Here is an 18,365-nt window from a genome sequence, read left to right as displayed (position 1 = left end):
ATTCCTGTGATTATCTTGCACTTCTTTGAAACATCATTCACCATCCCAGAGGCAGCGCCCCAGTATCTCCACTTCTTTGAAATGTAAGCAAAAAAAAAAAGGGGGGGGGGGGGGGAGGAAACAAGTAGTATTCGTGATCTGTTAACTGTCGCTCAATGTGTAACATGATTTCATAGCAACATGATTATTCATATGCAAAGTGCATTAGAGGATAAACTTTGCAGGTAAGACCAGGACCAACCTCATGAGATTTTTTTTTTTCTCCCTACTGACCATTTTGCATCAGCTTTACTTACTTACAAAATAGTCCACCCACATACATGTTTCCCATATAGCTTTTTTTTTTTTTTTTTTACACTTCAAATGATGATCTCTAGTTCAAAAGTAAAAAAGAAATAAGTCACCATTGCAGCCTCAGATATTTGAAACTGTGCAATCCAACAAACATTTCACAATTAATTTCTACATTACAGGAACATAGTTTTGAAAGCTGGTTTCTAAATGGGCAAGAGTAAGAGGATTAAAAGAGGACAATCTGCACTAGGTAAAAAGTCATATTTACTAAAATGCCTAATGGTTTACATAGATTTGGACCTATTCCTCCTGCTTGTGTTCTACCATATCTGGTAGATTTGAAGCGACATCTCCCAAACGATCTGCTGCCAGTGTGCACCTTAGTGAACAAAGAATCTGTACTCATGTTGCCAGACCAGAACCGCTCCTCGAGCATGGCAGCAAATTGTTTTGCCGTGAGCACCTCATTTGGCAATATAGGAAGCAACTCTAGGCCTGGCAGCTTCTTTTCTGCAACAGTATCACATGAAACTAAAAGGAAGCAGAAAGCCTTGTAGAGATATAATGGCAGGCCCTTCCACCATAAACAGGCAGTGTGAAAGGATATAATTTAAGGCAAGATTAGCGCAGGTCCCTTTTTAAACAGAATTGATTAATTATGTTGACAAGCCATGTACAGTACTGTCTAGTCATTAAATCACTTCAGACAAAATCTTGATTTAACCATGTATTGTAACCACATGGGGGCTTATTCAGTAAATTGAGATGATACCGATTCAGCGCTACCGCACAGAAAGTGCTATTCAAGTCAATGCAAGGTGCCAAATCTGCACAATCACAATTGAATAAGACCCCACTACACAGTGTACATCCTGAATCACTTAATTTAAATTGCATTTTTCCTGTGTGGCAGGTCACCCGCAAGTAAGCGATTGCCGGATTTGGTATGTTTTAATTCAAACTTACGCATTTTCTTTTTTAAATATAGCAATGTGCTGTGGTTGAGAACACTTTCAGAGACTTGTAGTCAAACTTAAACATTGTAAAATCTAGAAAGAGGCTTCTTATTGGTCCCATAGCTTAGAAAAACACACTGTAGAGCTAGAAACTGGTGGAACACCATATTCTACCACTGCTTATATGAGATCAGAGCTAAATACCTCAAGTGCACCCATATAGCACTAAATGTACAATAAAATATACGTTACTGGGAACCCTAACCAGAGACTTCCTTATTTAAATAAGAGACCTTCTCTGAGAATACAAAGATTACAAACGTATAATTCAGTTTAATAATACATCTGAACGGTGCAAACGTAGTCAAGTAATTACACAAATTTTGCTTTCCATGCAATCCTGTACCCTGAACATTATCAACTTTGCATTACAACAAGCTTAAAAAAATCTCCAAACATTGCACCCCTACATAGCAGGTGTCCATTTAAATGTTAGCCCTGCACTATGGTTACAGGGACCATCATGGTAAAGTTTGCAGAAAGGGTTATTGGCCTTTTATTTCTTCCAGAATAATTTCCTTGTGTTTTTTGTTTCAGGATCACTGAAGAAATATTAGTTTATCGTGTATATTTTAGAGATGCTAGATATATTGGAAAACCTTTTGCAAAATGCCACCTCAGTTTGTTTTCTATTATTGTTGCAAGGATCTAGCAAAGGAAGAGATTTCCTTTCTGTACAGTGCATAATTATTTAGCTTTTATGCACCGTGTATAACTTTTTCTGCTCAAACATGGCATTGCTGAATGCAGCTCGTTAACTTTCACAAAACAAAGTCCAATAAGAAAATAAAAAATGGCTGTATGATTAAAAAAAAAGTTCCTAATGTCTTCAGTAGATTTGTACTATAACTGCTAGTCTTTTCTTGAATTAAAATCACTTTAATTTCTCAAACGATATCTAACCGTTTGCAATGCAGAGTAACACTTGCTACAGAGCAACACATTGCAAGACCCTTAAACATTACTGGAACGCTACCTCAATATGAAGTGGTTCACCTCAACAGATATGAACGGGAGAAAATAGAATAAACTAGTTCACTCGTTCACTAGTTCCTTTCATCTTGGATCACACCATCAGCTGGTTTAGGACACCTATAATTCTGGCTTTTAAGCAGCAGTGGCACATATTAAAACAAAAAAAAAATTGGATTGCGTTTGACAACTAATTTTAACTTTATGATGCCAATCACAAAATTAATTGTGAAAACTTCAAATACTTTGCAATTTGGTTATAGAAAATGATTAAAATAAGTGGTATTAAAGATGGCAACCAATATGAAATATTGGCTGCATTATAGTTCCAACCTTATTGCTGCGTCCCACAAATCACACAGAGTTGTTGCCTCCATTTTATGGTAGTGCTCCCAGAGAAAGCAGTGAAAATTGCACATTCCCTGGAACTTTCCACTGTATCATTTAGCATGCACTTACATTTGAAAACCTAGGTTGAGCTAAGCGACTTTTAGAATGGACAGAGGTGTAACGTTGGTGTAACGCTTGTTCTTTATTGCTACGTCATCACACCTTGCTGAGAGCGGCACAGTTGCTTTAAGGCTTCCAAACACACAGGGTTGACTTCTAGCGCTCAAGAGCTACAGACGTCTTTAAATGGGCCATTTATTTTTCAAGCCTTTCCAAATCATACTGTACAAAAAAAAAAAAATGAAAAAGCTGATTGAAAAAAAAAAAAAAAAAAAAAAGTATATTTTGTTCAACGGTTCACATTTATTTTAACAGTTGTTTCTATACTGGTTGTAACTTAAGTTCTCGTGTCCCAAGACCAGCCCTTCTCTCCACAGCAAATCTGCCAACCCAGTGAACTCTGAACAGGGAGGCAACTTAGATCTCTGTAATGCCTAATACATTTGTTTGTGCTAATGCTTTCAAACGCACCGTTGTCATCCCTTGTGAAGAGGAAAAAAAAGTCCTTAAAAAAAAATTCAAAAAAAAAAAATATATATATATAAAGTGACAACTAGATTTAATAAATTAATATTACATTTTTGTTTGTTTAAAGATTTACAATTAAGATTCTCGTGTGACGCTGCATTCTGTGTGTTTGTCGTCCGGCACCAAGATGTATACTGACAAGACAGCGCAGGGAACAGCAAATCAACGTGAGTATTTGAGCTGCCTGTGACCGCTGCTCAAATGCTGGAGATGCAACAAGATAACAGACACTGCCTGGGAATTGCCCGGAAAGACGATTCAACCATAGGCTAAGGGAGGATGAAATAATAGTCTATGGAAAAGGGCAAAAACGTGGTCAGATGTCGTCCAGCCTATTCCTGTGTGGTTTGTGGAGGTGGTGTTGACATGCTGGATTTGCCGGATTTACGTTCATAATTCACTAATCGCTGCCCAACAAGGTATCTAGAAGTAAAGGAATAAAAAGGAAATGTGTCAGCAGTGGTGTAGCTAGAAATGAGCAGGTCCCCGGGCAAAAAAAATTCAGGGCACCATTAAAAACAAACGTATTTTGTAGATTCAAAATTAAATATACTGCACACAAATATAGATTAAATATAAAATATAGATTTCTTATCTATATGGGGGCGGACATTTTTGCTGCCCTAAGCCCGGACCTAACGGGAAATCTGCCACTGGAAAAGCTATTGAATTTCATTGTGGATGGGTGCAGAGAGGTTCCCACCCTCTACTTTACCATAAAGTAGAGGGTGGGAACTTCTGCACCCATCCACAATGAAATTCAATAGCTTTTTTTCTCAAATACTATTGGGCTTTTTTTCTCCAAAGCTGTGTAAAATTCACCAAACACTTTAAATATATCAGCATGGTAATATAAGAGAATACTGACTGCAAATTTTTTCTCCCTCCCTATCCTCTCCCATCATCCCTCCTCATCTTATCAGCACTCCCCACATCATCAGATCTTCCCCCAGTCCCCTTTGTCATCATCTCTTCCCCAGTCCCCATCAGATCATAGTCATCATATCTCCCATCCCCCTCCATGCCTACTTGTGGTTATGGAGACGAACGCGGGGAGATGGTAGCGGCGGCGGGCCCCCGCTGTTAAAGGATAAGCCAGTAGAAGAAATAGGCACTTGAGGCTCAGCTCGAGGTCATGGAGCGCGCTCTAGCAGCAGACACCGGAAGTAAGAAAGACTTCAGGGGTCAGACTGCAGAGTGCGCTTCTCCCCTGCCGTCCTGCTGTGCCTCAAGTGATGATTCTTCAACAGGCTTATCCTTTAACGTCGGGGGCCCACCACTGCATACCATCTCCCCCCGCCTGTCTCTACAGGAGTGGGGTGGGAGAGCGAGCCCCCGGGCTTTGCCCAGGCTATAGCTACGCCCCTGTGTGTCAAAAGCCTTCCTATAACCGAGTACACCGTGCCAATATTATTGGGGGAGTGAGATTACTCAAACAAAATAAATACAATTATAATAATCTGCCACGCTCTTCAAATTTGTGGCCAAACAGCTCGGCTTCATGACAATGAGAGAGAAGCAGGAATCACTCAGTTCACAAGACAGTAAATAGTTGAAAATTAAAATGTACCACCAGACTAATTGGAGTTAGCTTGGTGTGGAGGCAGAATTTTTATTAGCTATAATGAACATGTAACCACCAAAATAAACAAAAGGTGCTTTACCTCCAACAGTGAGGTCATACGCTGCATCATTTAATAATACTGCAAGAAGATGGCAGCAACAGTGGCACAAAGTGCTTAAATATGCATGAAAAATATTTACAATGTCTTACTAGGGTTAGATGATAAATAATGTCATATTGTTATCGTGTGAATTTTTGTTACGACAAGAAATACCCAACAGAAATAAGGAAATGTCATCAAAATTGGTCTCTAGCAACCCCTTCCTCTCCCCAATGTGTCTTTAGGAGACATTGTGGAGGAGGAAGGGATAAGGAACATTTGGGATGGGGGGGGGGGAGGGATCATGAACATTTGGGGGGAAGGAAGGTGATAAGAGGGAGAAAGATTACTAGCAGGGAAGCCTTTACATGCTGCAGCTTTGAGCTCCCAAGCTCTGCCCCTCCCCTCTGTAGAAGCGGCTGGAAGGTGAAGGGGAGTGAGAGGCTGGAAGCTCCGTGACACGCTGCAGTTTCACTCAGACCCCAGCAGCTGGCAGACCGTAATACCACGGTAATTAACAATGGTAAGTACAGAGTTACCATCAATTTTTAGAACCGCAATTTTACTATCATACCGGTATATTACCCAACCCTATATCTTACTGTCAAATTGCATCTTGTTCATTTAGTGTAGCATCTCAGAGAGGTTTTAACATTTGGATAAAAAACATTTTATGATAAATACAATAAATCAGGATTTCTTTGCCTTTACACTCTTTAGTTATAAAATCGGTACCCCTACTTATCACTGTGGTTGTTTCCCATGAAAGATCAGTTTAGAACACATTCAATAAAATGAACTCTTACAGAATAGCAGGTAGAACCACCATTGAAAATGTTAATTTGCAGCAATTTAACTTTCACTTAGAAAATGTTTCAGCACTTCAAGTCTGCGTAATATCTTGTTATTGGACTAAATTTGATACCAAAACGGTTACAAGGAGATATCAGTTGGAAATGTGAAATCGAATGGCTAATTGTATTTTAAGATTTATGGTAGCACATAATTACTGGTATCCAAAATATAATAAAAAAAATATAATCTAAAACAATTACTCACTTGTCATTCTTAATGTGTTCATAAAGGCGCTTAAACTGGCGGATCTGGAAGGATAAGATTCCCATCAAAACTACCACCATCAATAGAAAAGGATAAATACGACGTTGCACTAGATTCTGCATTTCAGGGGTGACACCTGCAAAACATAAAACGCAATAAGCAACATTAAAACAAACTGCAAGCACCAGACACTTCTAAAGTAATGATGTAGGAAATGTAAGAGGGTTTTCAATTTCGTTACAAAGTTCCTTATAGGGCTGTAACACTACAAGCTTATAAAACACGGAAAAAAAAAAAAACCCTCACAAGAGCACTTATATAAGAAGGTACATACCAATTACAGGTACAATGGCAGCAGCGATGATATATGGTACACACAGCGACAGCAAGAGAACGGAGATGACTGGTGCAGCCAGTTTGCGTATTATAAAATGAAGATCGATGTTGCGTATGCCGTTTGCGTATACCTAAAAGATAACCCAGGGTCATAGCTATTAACACTTAAGATTGGATTCAGAGCAACAGGAATATGGTTTAGGAAAGACAAAGTGCATACTGCTCGAAACGCGTCAGAGTGATCCTGCTCGTTCATCTTATTTTTATTATGTTGCCACTGGCCAAATAAATACTTTTAAATCAAATTTTGAGCAATCCAGCCTCATTGTTTTTCAGCAGCAGTGCACCGCTTATCCTTTCCCCCCACGGGACTCCATTTCCGGTTTTGCAAATTGTAGCAGGGAGCACTCTACCTCCGGACACCATGATTGTGAGTAGATGGATTTATATACATAAATGCTAAAAGTTTAACTTCAGGATACTACACACATTGTATGTTAGAGGGGGTCTGTGTTTATCACAAGTGGTACTCATTGGCATACCCCTCTGGATATTATTCTTCAAGTGTATTCATCTCCAACTCTGGAAGCTTCATTTACTTTTTTCCTATGTATATCTCACATCAGCATGTGGTTATCCAGACTTAACTTATGACTAGTTATAAATTTGTTAAGTGATTTATTTCCAAGCACCTCTAGAGCATCGGTTTTGGGGATTCATTTCCCTTATCTTTTTACTAGGAAAGAATATAGACCAGGGGGTGGGCAACCATTTTGTCTGGTGGGCCACTTCACAAGCTTTGGCAATCTTGCCGGGTCACACACACTTAATGTAGGTCCTCACCAGCTTCTCTCCTACATGCACCGCCCGGCCCTCCCCCTCTCCATTCTCCCCTCGTGGCCTTACCCGTGGTGTAGGTCCTTAGGCAGTGACAGACAGAGCCCACCAAGACTATTGCGGAGTTGGACCCTGACTCCAGGTGGGGCCCATCTTAAGTGTTATGACCATCTGGGTGAGCTCCCTTCAACGCCACCAGGTAAGGCTCTACACCACATATAGGGCCTAGGAGGAGGGGGGGGGAGAGAGAGGGGGGTCCTACATGTGGCAGGCCACAGAATCATTTGGCAGACCGAACGTGGCCTGTGGGTTGTATTTTACTACCCCTGTACGGATTACAAATGCGGTTCTGATTGAATAAATATAGTACCATTCTTCAAAGTTATTATCCCATCAGACCTCTACTATATTTTAAATTCTGATGTTTTGCCTATCCTGGTTCCACTAACAGGGGGCTTCCTGGGTGCATCTTATTTCTAGTCTAGTGGAAGTATCAACCAAGTAGAACCACACTTGTCTTGACTGTCTCCTCGCCAGTTCTAGGTGACCTACACAGCTATCTTCATAACAAATTAACTAAAAGAGGCTGATTAAGCGACCCTGTTTCTTTAAAGCGGTAGGTGCAATCGTCCAAAAACTCCTATTCAAGTCAATGGATCAGCCACTTCAGCGACTGTAGAATGAGTAGAGGAAGAAAGGCAATATTTTGCTGAATGGGTCCAGAAACACACCCTATGGAACAGCAACGAGGATTAAAAAAAATTATTGTCTTACTTGTTCAATTACAGTTTTCAGCCACCACTGAGGACCCATCAGAGTTATAGCAGCAATTATTTTGGCATGAAGAACTCCAAGAGCCCAGTCCTGTAAAAAAAAAATAATAATGGGAGAGTCGACTAAAAGTCTAACAAAAGATCAAAGTATCTGCAAAGGAATTTATTGTTGCTTCTTGATTGTGTCTAGCCAATCAGTCCAACTCTTGTATTGCAGTTTTTTTAATAAATGCACAACACAATATGGCAGTAAAATATGGTGCTACTTACAATAGAAATATTGTACTGCCGTACTAATATAAAGTCAGAACGTTAAAAAATATATATTAAAAAGAGTTTACCTTGACCAATAGCATATTTATTTTTAGTTCAATTTAAGAACCAATGCAATTATGAACCCGATTATCCTGCTTATTGTTTTAACAGCAGAAATTCCGGGGTTTAAAAATGCTGTTACCAGCATCAGCAGTCATGTTAATAATGCTACTAAGATCAGTACATTTTAATAAAGGTGGACCCCGAAATGCACAACACTTTTAAACTTAAACATTTTTAATTTATGTCGCTTATTTAAAAACCATAAAAACCCCTTTCAATTAAGCAAAATCAGATATTTTTAATTGAAAGAATCATGGAGAGGAAGTTTCACCAGATTGTGACCACAACAGAGAAAATGATTAATCTGGTAGTCCTCTGTTCCTATCATATGAATTATTAATCCAGTGTCCAATTGCGGCTATTCATTGACTGAACGTTAAACAAGTACTGTATTGCATGAACGGTTTCACTTTGCACTTGCCTTGGTATAGAAACAGACTCTGAAAACAATTCAGAAACATGTTAAATCCACCTTCAGTACATCTGGAAGCCTCTCAACCTACCTGCCAAGGGTAAAACAATGGTGTCTGATCCAGAGGCACCCGAAGGGGCGCAACGATAACCAATTCAAATAAAAGCCCAAGCAGAAGAGGGACAACACCAGCCAGCAGAAGGGCAACAACTAAGGTCTTTATTATCTAGTTGGGAAAAACAAAAAAAAAGTGTTTTATAATATATGGTGTTCATGTATTACTTGTGCTCTGGTTGCAGGAGCTCCTAATTTCTCTTCAACAATTTATCAATGATTTTTCCCTTACTCACTTTTGCACAGAAGTTTCTGATTTCATTGGACAGACACGACACCTACTGTGAAAATCACAATGCTATTGAACATCATGTGAGGAGCCATTTTCAATTTTCACACTGCTTGGCTATAGTCTACGACATCAATAAACATAATTCCTACACAACGTATTCAAGTTTCATAGATTTGTGCTCTAAATTCTACAGTTTATTTGAATTGGTGTGTAAAAAATTAATTGTTATTTTACCTCTAAATGACTCACCATGAGGGACCACTCTCTCACTTTCAAAAAAATCACCCGGCGGCCTTGTGGCATCCATGCAACCAGCACCGTCGCTGCCCGGATGGTGAGCCAACAAACGTAGAGACCGCAAGCTGCTGTGTATAGCTCGTGTATTTTCGCTGTCCCCGTCCAAAAAGACATCAACCAGCGACCAGTAAACACTAAACAAGACACACAGGAACACACTGTTTGCCTGCTCTGCTGTAGAATAGCCATCTTTAGTAAGAGTATTTTGACATCTGAATGGTATGAGGTCATCAGAAGCAGACTATATTTATCAATATTCTAACCAGAAATATTCTAGTGAAGATTTAATAACTGTAGCTTGATGTGTTAATAGAATAATAATATAAATACACTTACCTGGTAATGTAAGGCAGATAAGACTAGCGATCAGTAATGTTATGCACATGAAGATTATTAACAAAAGTATCTAAAAAAGACAAAAAAGGGGATGTAATGTTAAAAGTGCAGTACTATATAGCGATTATAGATTATTCTTCTGATTCTGTTATCCCTAAAAATTTCCTAGATGGGGAGTTCTGAGTAGAGGGATGAAAATCATTGCTCTAGTGAAGGCTATGCTGAACTAAATTCTAGCTTCCATTTACCATTAAAAAAAAAAAAAAATTTACAGTAAATTCATGCAATACTTTGGAGGCGGATTCCCTCGTACATTGTAAAATCAACTTAAAGCTGCAGTTCCAGTAAGGACCACAATGAATTTGAAGGAACGCACACGCACACGCACACGCACACGCACACGCACACGCACACGCACACGCACACGCACACACACACACACACTATAAAAATAATACTTCTGAGCACATTCACATGTCAGACACGCCTGCAACCCTGCTTTTCGCCATTATCACCTATCACACAATGCTTCCACTACCGCAAGGGATTCTGGGAAATGCCATGCAAATGAGCACACCGTGCCACCTTTTGTCTCAAGCCCACATTACATGGAAATCCCTTAAGTCAATGCATGCTGCTTTAAAAATAGCCTTGGATGAGATGCAAAGCCAATAAACCCACTCACAGACTGTTACGACCTTGTGAGCCTCATCAGTGTGAGGTTGGTTTTACTTGCTTTGCAGTTTGGGACTTATTAGTAGGTCTTCACCACACATTAAGGTTATGGTGAGTGAAAGGGTAACTAAAAACCCTCCACCGTATAGCATATATATGTACATATATTACGCACTAATAAATATATAAATAAATATATATATATATATATATATATATATATATATACACACAATAAAGGACTGCGCTAATGTGTGAAGTGCCCGAAAATATAATGGTATAAACTAAATAATAAATTAATAAAAAATGTTAAAAAGAATCAAAAAAAAAATATATATATATATATATATATCAAAATTGCATGAATATCGATGTCCAATTAGCAGTACAGCCACACACACACACACAGCTCATTTGCATGTCACTTCCCAGAATCCCTTGCTGCAGTGGAATTGCTATGTGCTGGGTGATAATGGTGAAAGGTGGGGTTGCAGACCTGCGTAAGACATGCAGATGAGCATACAGTTGTATTTCCATTTGCTATATGCTTTGCTGTGGAGAGTTTTTGTCACTTTTTTTACTCACCATAACTTAACTCAGTATGGTAAACCCCATCCTCATTGCTTCATTGCATAGCCAGTTAACCAACCCCACACTGATGAGACCCATCAAGGTCGAAACAGCTGTCTGTGGGTGGGTTTTCTGGCTATGCATCTTAACCCTGGTTGGGCTCAAAGCGGTGACCATGCAGCAAGCTTAAGCCTATAGGGAACCATGTTAAAAATGGTTTTGAACCAAAAGGTGACACTGTGTGCCCATTTGCATGTCATTTCCCAGAATCCCTTGCTGCAGTGGAAGTGCTGTGTGCTGGGTGATAATGGTGAAAGGCAGGGCTACAAACCTCTCTTAAGACATGCAAATGAGCATTCAGTAATATTTTTATTTGCCATATGCTTTACTGTTGAGAATGTCACTTTTTTACCCACCATAACTTAAGTGTGTGTGTGTGTGTGTGTGTGTATATAAATATACAGTTGTGTGAAAAAGAAAGTACAGGCATACCCCGCATTAACGTACGCAATGGGACCGGAGCATGTATGTAAAGCGAAAATGTACTTAAAGTGAAGCACTACCTTTTTTCCACTTATCGATGCATGTACTGTACTGCAATCCTCATATACGTGCATAACTGATATAAATAACCCATGTGTAACAGGTTCTATATTCTCCCCGCTTGCGCACAGCTTTGGTACAGGTAGGGAGCCGGTATTGCTGTTCAGGACGTGCTGGCAGGCGCATGCGTGAGCTGCCATTTGCCTATTGAGCGATATGTACTTACTCGCGAGTGTACTTAAAGTGAGTGTCCTTAAACCGGGGTATGCCTGTACACCATCTTTGAATTCTATGGTTTTACATATCAGTTCATAACAATCATCCTTATGCTTCAATAGCTTGTAGAACCACTTTTAGCAGCAATAACTATAAGTAATCGTTTTCTGTATGACTATCAGTCTCTCACATCGTTGTGAAGGAATTTCGGCCAACTCTTCATTACAACGCTGCTTCATTTCATTGAGGTTAGTGGGCATTTGTTTATGCACAGCTCTCTTAAGGTCCCACCACAGCATTTCAATCAGGTTGAGGTCTGGACTTTGACTGGGCCATTGAAACACCTTGATTCTTTTCTTTTTCAGCCATTCTGTAGTAGATTTGCTGGTGTGCTTGGGATCATTGTCTTGTTGCATGACCCAATTTCGGCCAAGCTTTAGCTGTCGGACAGATGGCCTCACATTTGACTCTAGAATACTTTGGTATACAGAGGAGTTCATGGTCGAGTTAATGACTGCAAGGTTCCCAGGTCCTGTGGCTGCAAAACAAGCCCAAATCATCACCCCTCCACCACCGTGCTTTACAGTTGGTATGAGGTTTTTGTGATGATATGCTGTGTTTGGTTTTCGCCAAACGTGGCGCTGCGCATTATGGCCAAACACGCCATTATGGCCAAACATTTCCACTTTGGTCTCGTCTGTCCAAAGGACATTGTTCCAGAAGTCTTGCGATTTGTTCAGATGCAACTTTGCTGCCATGTTCTTTTTAGAAAGAGGCTTTCTCCTTGCAACCCTTCCAAACAAACCATACTTGTTCAGTCTTTTTCTAATTGTACTGTCACGAACCTGAACATTTAACATGCTAACTGAGGCCTGTAGCGTCTGAGATGTAACTCTTGTTTTTTTTTGCAATTTCTCTGAGCATTGCAGGTTCTGACCTTGGGGTGAATTTACTGGGACGTCCACTCCTGGGAAGATTGGCAACTGTCTTGAATGTTTTCCACTTTTGAATAATCTTTCTCACTGTAGAATGATGGACTTTAAATTGTTTGGAAATGGCCTTATAACTTTTCCCAGTTTGATGGGCAGCAACAATTGCTTCTCTAAGATCATTGCTGATGTCTTTCCTCCTTGGCATTGTGTTAACACACACCTGAATGCTCCAGACCAGCAAACTGCTAAAACTTTGGCTTTTATAGAGGTGGTCACACTTGCTGATGATCAATTAATCAAGGGCATTTGATTAGCAGCACCTGTCTGCTACTTAGCATCTTAATTCCTATGGAAGCAGTAAGGATGTACTTAGTTTTTCACACACAGCTTCTCCATTTTGGCGTTATTTTAGTTAAATAAATCATGACACGGTGTAATATGTCTTGCTGTTGTTCATCTGTGGTTGTATTTACCTAATTTTAAGACCTGCTAAGGAACAGATGATTGTTATAATGTCTTGATATGTAAAACCATAGAATTCAAAGAGGGTGTACTTTCTTATAGACACACAGACACACACACAGACACACACACACAGACACACAGACACAGACACACAGACACAGACACACAGACACACACACTAAAAAGTCTATCAGTTGCCAATGAAGTATGTGTACTAAAATTCCTACCTTGTTCTTATGGTTAAAGCACAGATCTGTATTCCATGAATACAATGGTATTTTGTGCTTCATTATAAATGGATTTAAAAGTACACTTGGAAATGTATTCTATGGAGGCGCTATTAAAAAACCCCTCTGCTGTTTAAGAGAATGTCTTCACACTTTACAATGCATTTATGGGACACAGCGGTTATTTACCCTGAGAGGAAACTTGATGGGCCTGCGGTAAGGCTGAAACCCTACAGGACCTCCTTGTTGAAGTATGGCTTGGTGCGCAGCATGGAGGCCCTCACCAACCACTGGCACAGCATTATTGCGCGCATGCTGGTTGTTGTTGGCAGCCTGCTGGTTAGCGTTCTCGTTCTCCTCCTGGTCTCCAAGCAGGTAGGAGTGCAAGTCCCTGAAGAAGAAGAAAGGAGAGATCTTCTATAGAGCAGTAGTTCCTAACATTCCCAAAAATGGATAACGGATAATTTTATATGAATGGTGGCGAGCGGTGCAGGTAAATTGATCTCAGGCACAAGTGAAAGTACTTTGATAAATCCATCTGTAGAGATTGACTTTTTCTACATAATACAACAATGTACAGGTGTGGTGCCTCTGTTACATTCACCAAGTTTGGTTAGAACCAGTTAAATAAATAGAGTACACATTTAAGTCAGAGTTCAATTGTGTTGTCTTTGGGATCCCTGATCACAGTTCTTGTGATATGTTTTTACTCACAATAAGTAGCCAGCTGTTACAGTCCATGCCCTGACGAGACCTTTCAGCCACTGTCTTGTGTGTCCCTGTTCCAGCAAGGCAGGAAGAACGACCTGCAGTAGAAGCAACTCCAAAGACAGCTCGCTTACTGGCGCATCGCTGGCAAGAAACATGGAGAAAATACATTGTGTAACATTTATTATAGGAACATCCTCCTCTGTGCTTCAACATGAATGCTTTAGAGTTCTGATAAGTTACTGCATTGCATGATAAATTACTGCATTGCATGTTGTTATTTACAGTTCAAATAGTTATTTGTATATATGGCTACACAATATATTTTATATATGACTAGAAAAAAAAATCACTTTGCACTACTAGAAGTACGGGTGATTCAAATTGAAATATCAAACCCGGTTCTATTTATAACCCTGGACTGTGTTGTAATTTGTATTTATTCCGTCTTCTTAAAACGGTGTATTAATGTTTCTGGGCGTGTATGTGTGTGTGTTTCCCTTATGATACACATACATGAGTAAACACAAACGAGCTGCAATGAATCACAGAGTAATGTGTCTTGTGTCTGTCTTATCCCCTAGATTGTTAGCACTCATGGGCAGGGCCCTCATTACCTTTTGTATCTGTTTCTGCTTGTTTGCCCCGATCTTTAAAGAATTATGATTACACAATTTAGGTCACTGCACCCGCATTTTACCGCGCTGTGGAATATATTGGCGATTTACAAATAAACAATTATAATAATTCTTAGCTACTTCAATGTTGATAGATCTATAAGATTTAAAGTCCATGAAATCAAACCAAATTATATATTTCTTAGTGCCCCCCCATTGTAGTTTCTTCAAATATGTAATTTTATTTAATTTAAGTAGTGTGCACTACTCTCTTTGGGGTTATTTTAGTTTTTAACATTACCTGCGGGTCACTCGGATGACCCGTGGTGACACCTCAGTTCCGGAGGTATAACATTTTCTCTACCAGGGAAGAACACTTGCCTGGTGATCACAAAATGGCTAATCGGGGCCAGGTTAGCTGCGGCAGTCAATAGGAAGAGGTGACGTTATCTATGGCCCTCACTTACAATGATAGCTAATCTTTATACTGGTTTAATAATGTATATTTGGGTTTAGAGCCGAGAATACTACATATAATTATTCACATTGTCACAATATTTTATCACTTAGTAGATTAAACGACAACCTAGGTTTTTGTTTTCTGTATAAAATAATGTACATGGCAGACGCTCTGTTCTTTACCTTTTAAAGACCACAACATTGAGCCAAAAAAATGATCCTTTTTTCAAATGTGTACAACTACAGTAATTTATATCATTTTTATTTTGGAACTTGCAGAAAACTCTCCAGGATCCACGTTTAGGCCGCGATTATACTTGGTTCTCGCGCGACAGAGAGCATGGCGTCGTGCGCGAATGTGGCCCGAGCAATCTGTGAACTGAGATCAATCGCGACAGGGAAGCATGGCCATGACGTCACGAGGTTGGTTCACCCTCATTGGCTGAACCGCACACGTGACCAGGCCGTCACGCAACAAACAAAATCCTTGGTCTCCTGAAAACACTGTTGCGCTTCAATGTGCGCTCTATGGCCTGTCTCAGAAGTATGGCCTGTTCGCATTGCGCACCCTATAAACGGGGCCTTAGAAGTTTAATTTACTTACCTGTATAGCATCACATTATATGGTAAAAAAGTAGGCAGCAAGTGCTTGATTATACGAATAGGAAGCCAAAGCATGAGAAGAACGATTGAGCCAAAGACAATCTGGAGAGGAGAGGGGGGGGGGGGGGGGGGGGGGAATGGATACAAAGTTGTTTTAAAAAAAAAGTTAATTTCTCCAGTCAGTCAGCGAATGCAAAAGCTAACTAGAGTTATATTCACTTTCGCAGTTTTTTGGGAACCCGAAATGATTGTTATTCGTTACTTTCTTTCTTCTATAGTGCTAACCGTGTATGCAGTGCAGTACATAGAATTTTTGCAGGCACAAGTCCCTGCACTTCAGTGAGCCACTTCATCCCAGACCCAATGCACAATATCGGAGGACTTTGCCAATTTATTTAGCCATTTCAGTCCCAGAGGTGCCTGCTAAGTACTGCCTCCAAAGGTTTACCGTTCTTCTGCAGACAGACGGATGTCAAAGAATTGTAGGGAAACCCTTACGCTAATTTCTCCCTCTGTTTCCTGCAATTTCTTTCAAGTTACAAGACCCTCTCTAGAACAGGGACAGATAAAAATGTATGCATGTCACAGTTTGAGAAAGATGCTATGGTTCCTTTACCACTGATAAAATAAATCTCCGGAGATGTCGATAAATAGGTAGGTGAATCATTTCCTGGACTGGATTAAAATCTGGATCGTTCAAATTCCTCAGAAACCACAGAACCCCAGGCCTCAGGACCTGCAACAAAATCAACACAATTAAAAAGTAATAAACAACTTTGAAAATAAGAAACCGTCTACTATTATAACATTAGTTGATGAAAGCCATCACTGGGGAATATAGCAAAGTGCATTTAAAAGTTCTTACATGTCCCACATACTACACTGCTTAAACATTATCCAAAAAGTAGCAACTCCCACTTTCTTCTATCAACTTACCTCCCTTAATAAGAGAATGAAGGATGCGAAATAAAACACATAAACCATTCCCACAAGCCAATGGAGAAACATAGTGGTGCCAGGTGCCGACTGAAAGCTCAACTCTCTATCTTTTAAGGTGGCATCAAACATTTCCTGGAAAGAACAGTAAGATCGTGTATTATTAGACTGTTGGTACATCAGATCCTTTTGTGTATGAATACCCTGCAAGCCAGAAAAGGGTATGATTACTCAGTGAGGCAAGTGAATGGTGGTGTAATCTCATTCACTTCCATAAGTATGCATGCAATATTTTCAGAAGTTACTTTTTATTTTACACATCTGCAATACCTGTCTCCAGATATGAACCCAGCAATCAGCTATGCATTGTGACAGAAAACTTAGTCAAATACAGTGCTTTTTTCACCCATTGACGGAGCATTTCACATTTGGCAGCTAATGTGTTAATGGGAATTTGAGCGAGACCTTCAGAAGAAATAGCAAAAATATGCAGAGCTTTGCTGGCCCATCAATCGACAGTGTTAACAGTTATACATACTACCTCTAGAATGCCAATACATAACCATATAGGAACAAGATTTAAAATGAACTAAAATACTGTAGTTCCAAAAGGTCTGTAAACACTTCGTAATGTGCATCAAACCCCCAGTAGGTTGTGTGAACCGACCAACCACTTTGAAAAACAAAAAAACATTTAAAAATTAAAGTGCAGTCAGAGCGATTGTGTCTATGTATGAAGTGGGTCTGAGCTGGAGCATTTGCAATTCATTTTTTTTTTTTTTTTGCCATTTTTCGTATGCGATTGCAACCATGTGTCTTAAGACTATTTAATCGGATACAGAATTTGGGACATTTGTGCACTATTATTGTGAGCTAACATTTCCTACGCCACCTACAGGGTGATGGAGGAAACCAATGCAAAACAACAAGAGTAGGGCAATATGCATATTTCTTCATACATATACCTGTGCCAATATCCAACTTCCCCATAAGCTTTCCCCCAGCATACTGCCTAAATCTCCAATATCGTCACAGGCCAAGCAGAAATTGGTGCAAAGAATATACAAACATACGCACATGCTGCCTATTGCAGATATTGCAGAGCAAACAGACAGAAAAAAAGCACTCTTATGCACTATTTAGGGGATAGTGCATGGGCCCCTATGTAATGTTGTACATACACCCTGGAGAATGTAAAAACCATGTGTCTTCTGGAAAAATAAAGTTTAAAAAAAAAATGTAAAACCATTTTACAAATAATCTTGAAAACATGCATTGAAAATAAGCTGTTCCCCCAATGTCCACTATATGACAACGCAATCGCAAAATATGGCGCTAACAATTAAATTATCCACACAGTGGAAGTGATCCAATAATATAAATGTGCAAAATAAAAAATGTGATCATACATACAAGTTTTTGATTTGAAAGCCCCCCAAAAATAAATTAAGAAATGACAGTCCGGCAGCCCGAGTCCAAAAAACCTTTCCCCCCCCCCCAATATAGTGGTACAGAAGACATCCTGAGAGGAGCATGGATCTGAAGACAATTGTAAAAAATGAAAGAAAGAAAGAAAACACAAAATCGTGTAATATCATCAACATTAGTTTAAACTTTTTTTTATGATATCCATCTAATCTTTATGGTATTACATAATTGTGTTTTCTTCGCTCTTCCTTTTTCTCTAGATTTCTTCGGATCCATGAGCCTCTCAGG

General features: G+C 39.5%; 1 protein-coding gene across 4 annotated transcripts in view; it reads right to left on the bottom strand.

Annotated features, from left to right (window-relative positions):
- Positions 1 to 1,563: 1,563 nt before the first annotated feature.
- MARCHF6 (membrane associated ring-CH-type finger 6) overlaps positions 1,564 to 18,365 on the bottom strand; it is a 44,450-nt gene continuing 27,648 nt past the window's right edge. For 3 of the 4 annotated variants that reach the window (XM_075586221.1, XM_075586218.1, XM_075586219.1), the window contains 12 exons: positions 16,650 to 16,784; positions 16,330 to 16,449; positions 15,715 to 15,815; positions 14,041 to 14,178; positions 13,516 to 13,717; positions 9,699 to 9,768; positions 9,300 to 9,496; positions 8,811 to 8,945; positions 7,931 to 8,020; positions 6,318 to 6,450; positions 5,984 to 6,119; positions 1,564 to 3,683 (listed from right to left, as the gene is read on the bottom strand). In XM_075586221.1, the coding sequence (XP_075442336.1) occupies positions 3,593 to 3,683; positions 5,984 to 6,119; positions 6,318 to 6,450; positions 7,931 to 8,020; positions 8,811 to 8,945; positions 9,300 to 9,496; positions 9,699 to 9,768; positions 13,516 to 13,717; positions 14,041 to 14,178; positions 15,715 to 15,815; positions 16,330 to 16,449; positions 16,650 to 16,784 (1,548 nt within the window). In that variant the 3' untranslated portion in view covers positions 1,564 to 3,592. The remainder of the gene's footprint in view (positions 3,684 to 5,983; positions 6,120 to 6,317; positions 6,451 to 7,930; positions 8,021 to 8,810; positions 8,946 to 9,299; positions 9,497 to 9,698; positions 9,769 to 13,515; positions 13,718 to 14,040; positions 14,179 to 15,714; positions 15,816 to 16,329; positions 16,450 to 16,649; positions 16,785 to 18,365) is intronic. The other variant, XM_075586220.1, reaches the window with a different exon arrangement.

Source organism: Ascaphus truei, chromosome 2 (assembly GCF_040206685.1).
Source record: "Ascaphus truei isolate aAscTru1 chromosome 2, aAscTru1.hap1, whole genome shotgun sequence".
NCBI classification, from domain to species: Eukaryota; Metazoa; Chordata; class Amphibia; order Anura; family Ascaphidae; genus Ascaphus; species Ascaphus truei.
This window is presented reverse-complemented; position numbering and strand designations above follow the sequence as displayed.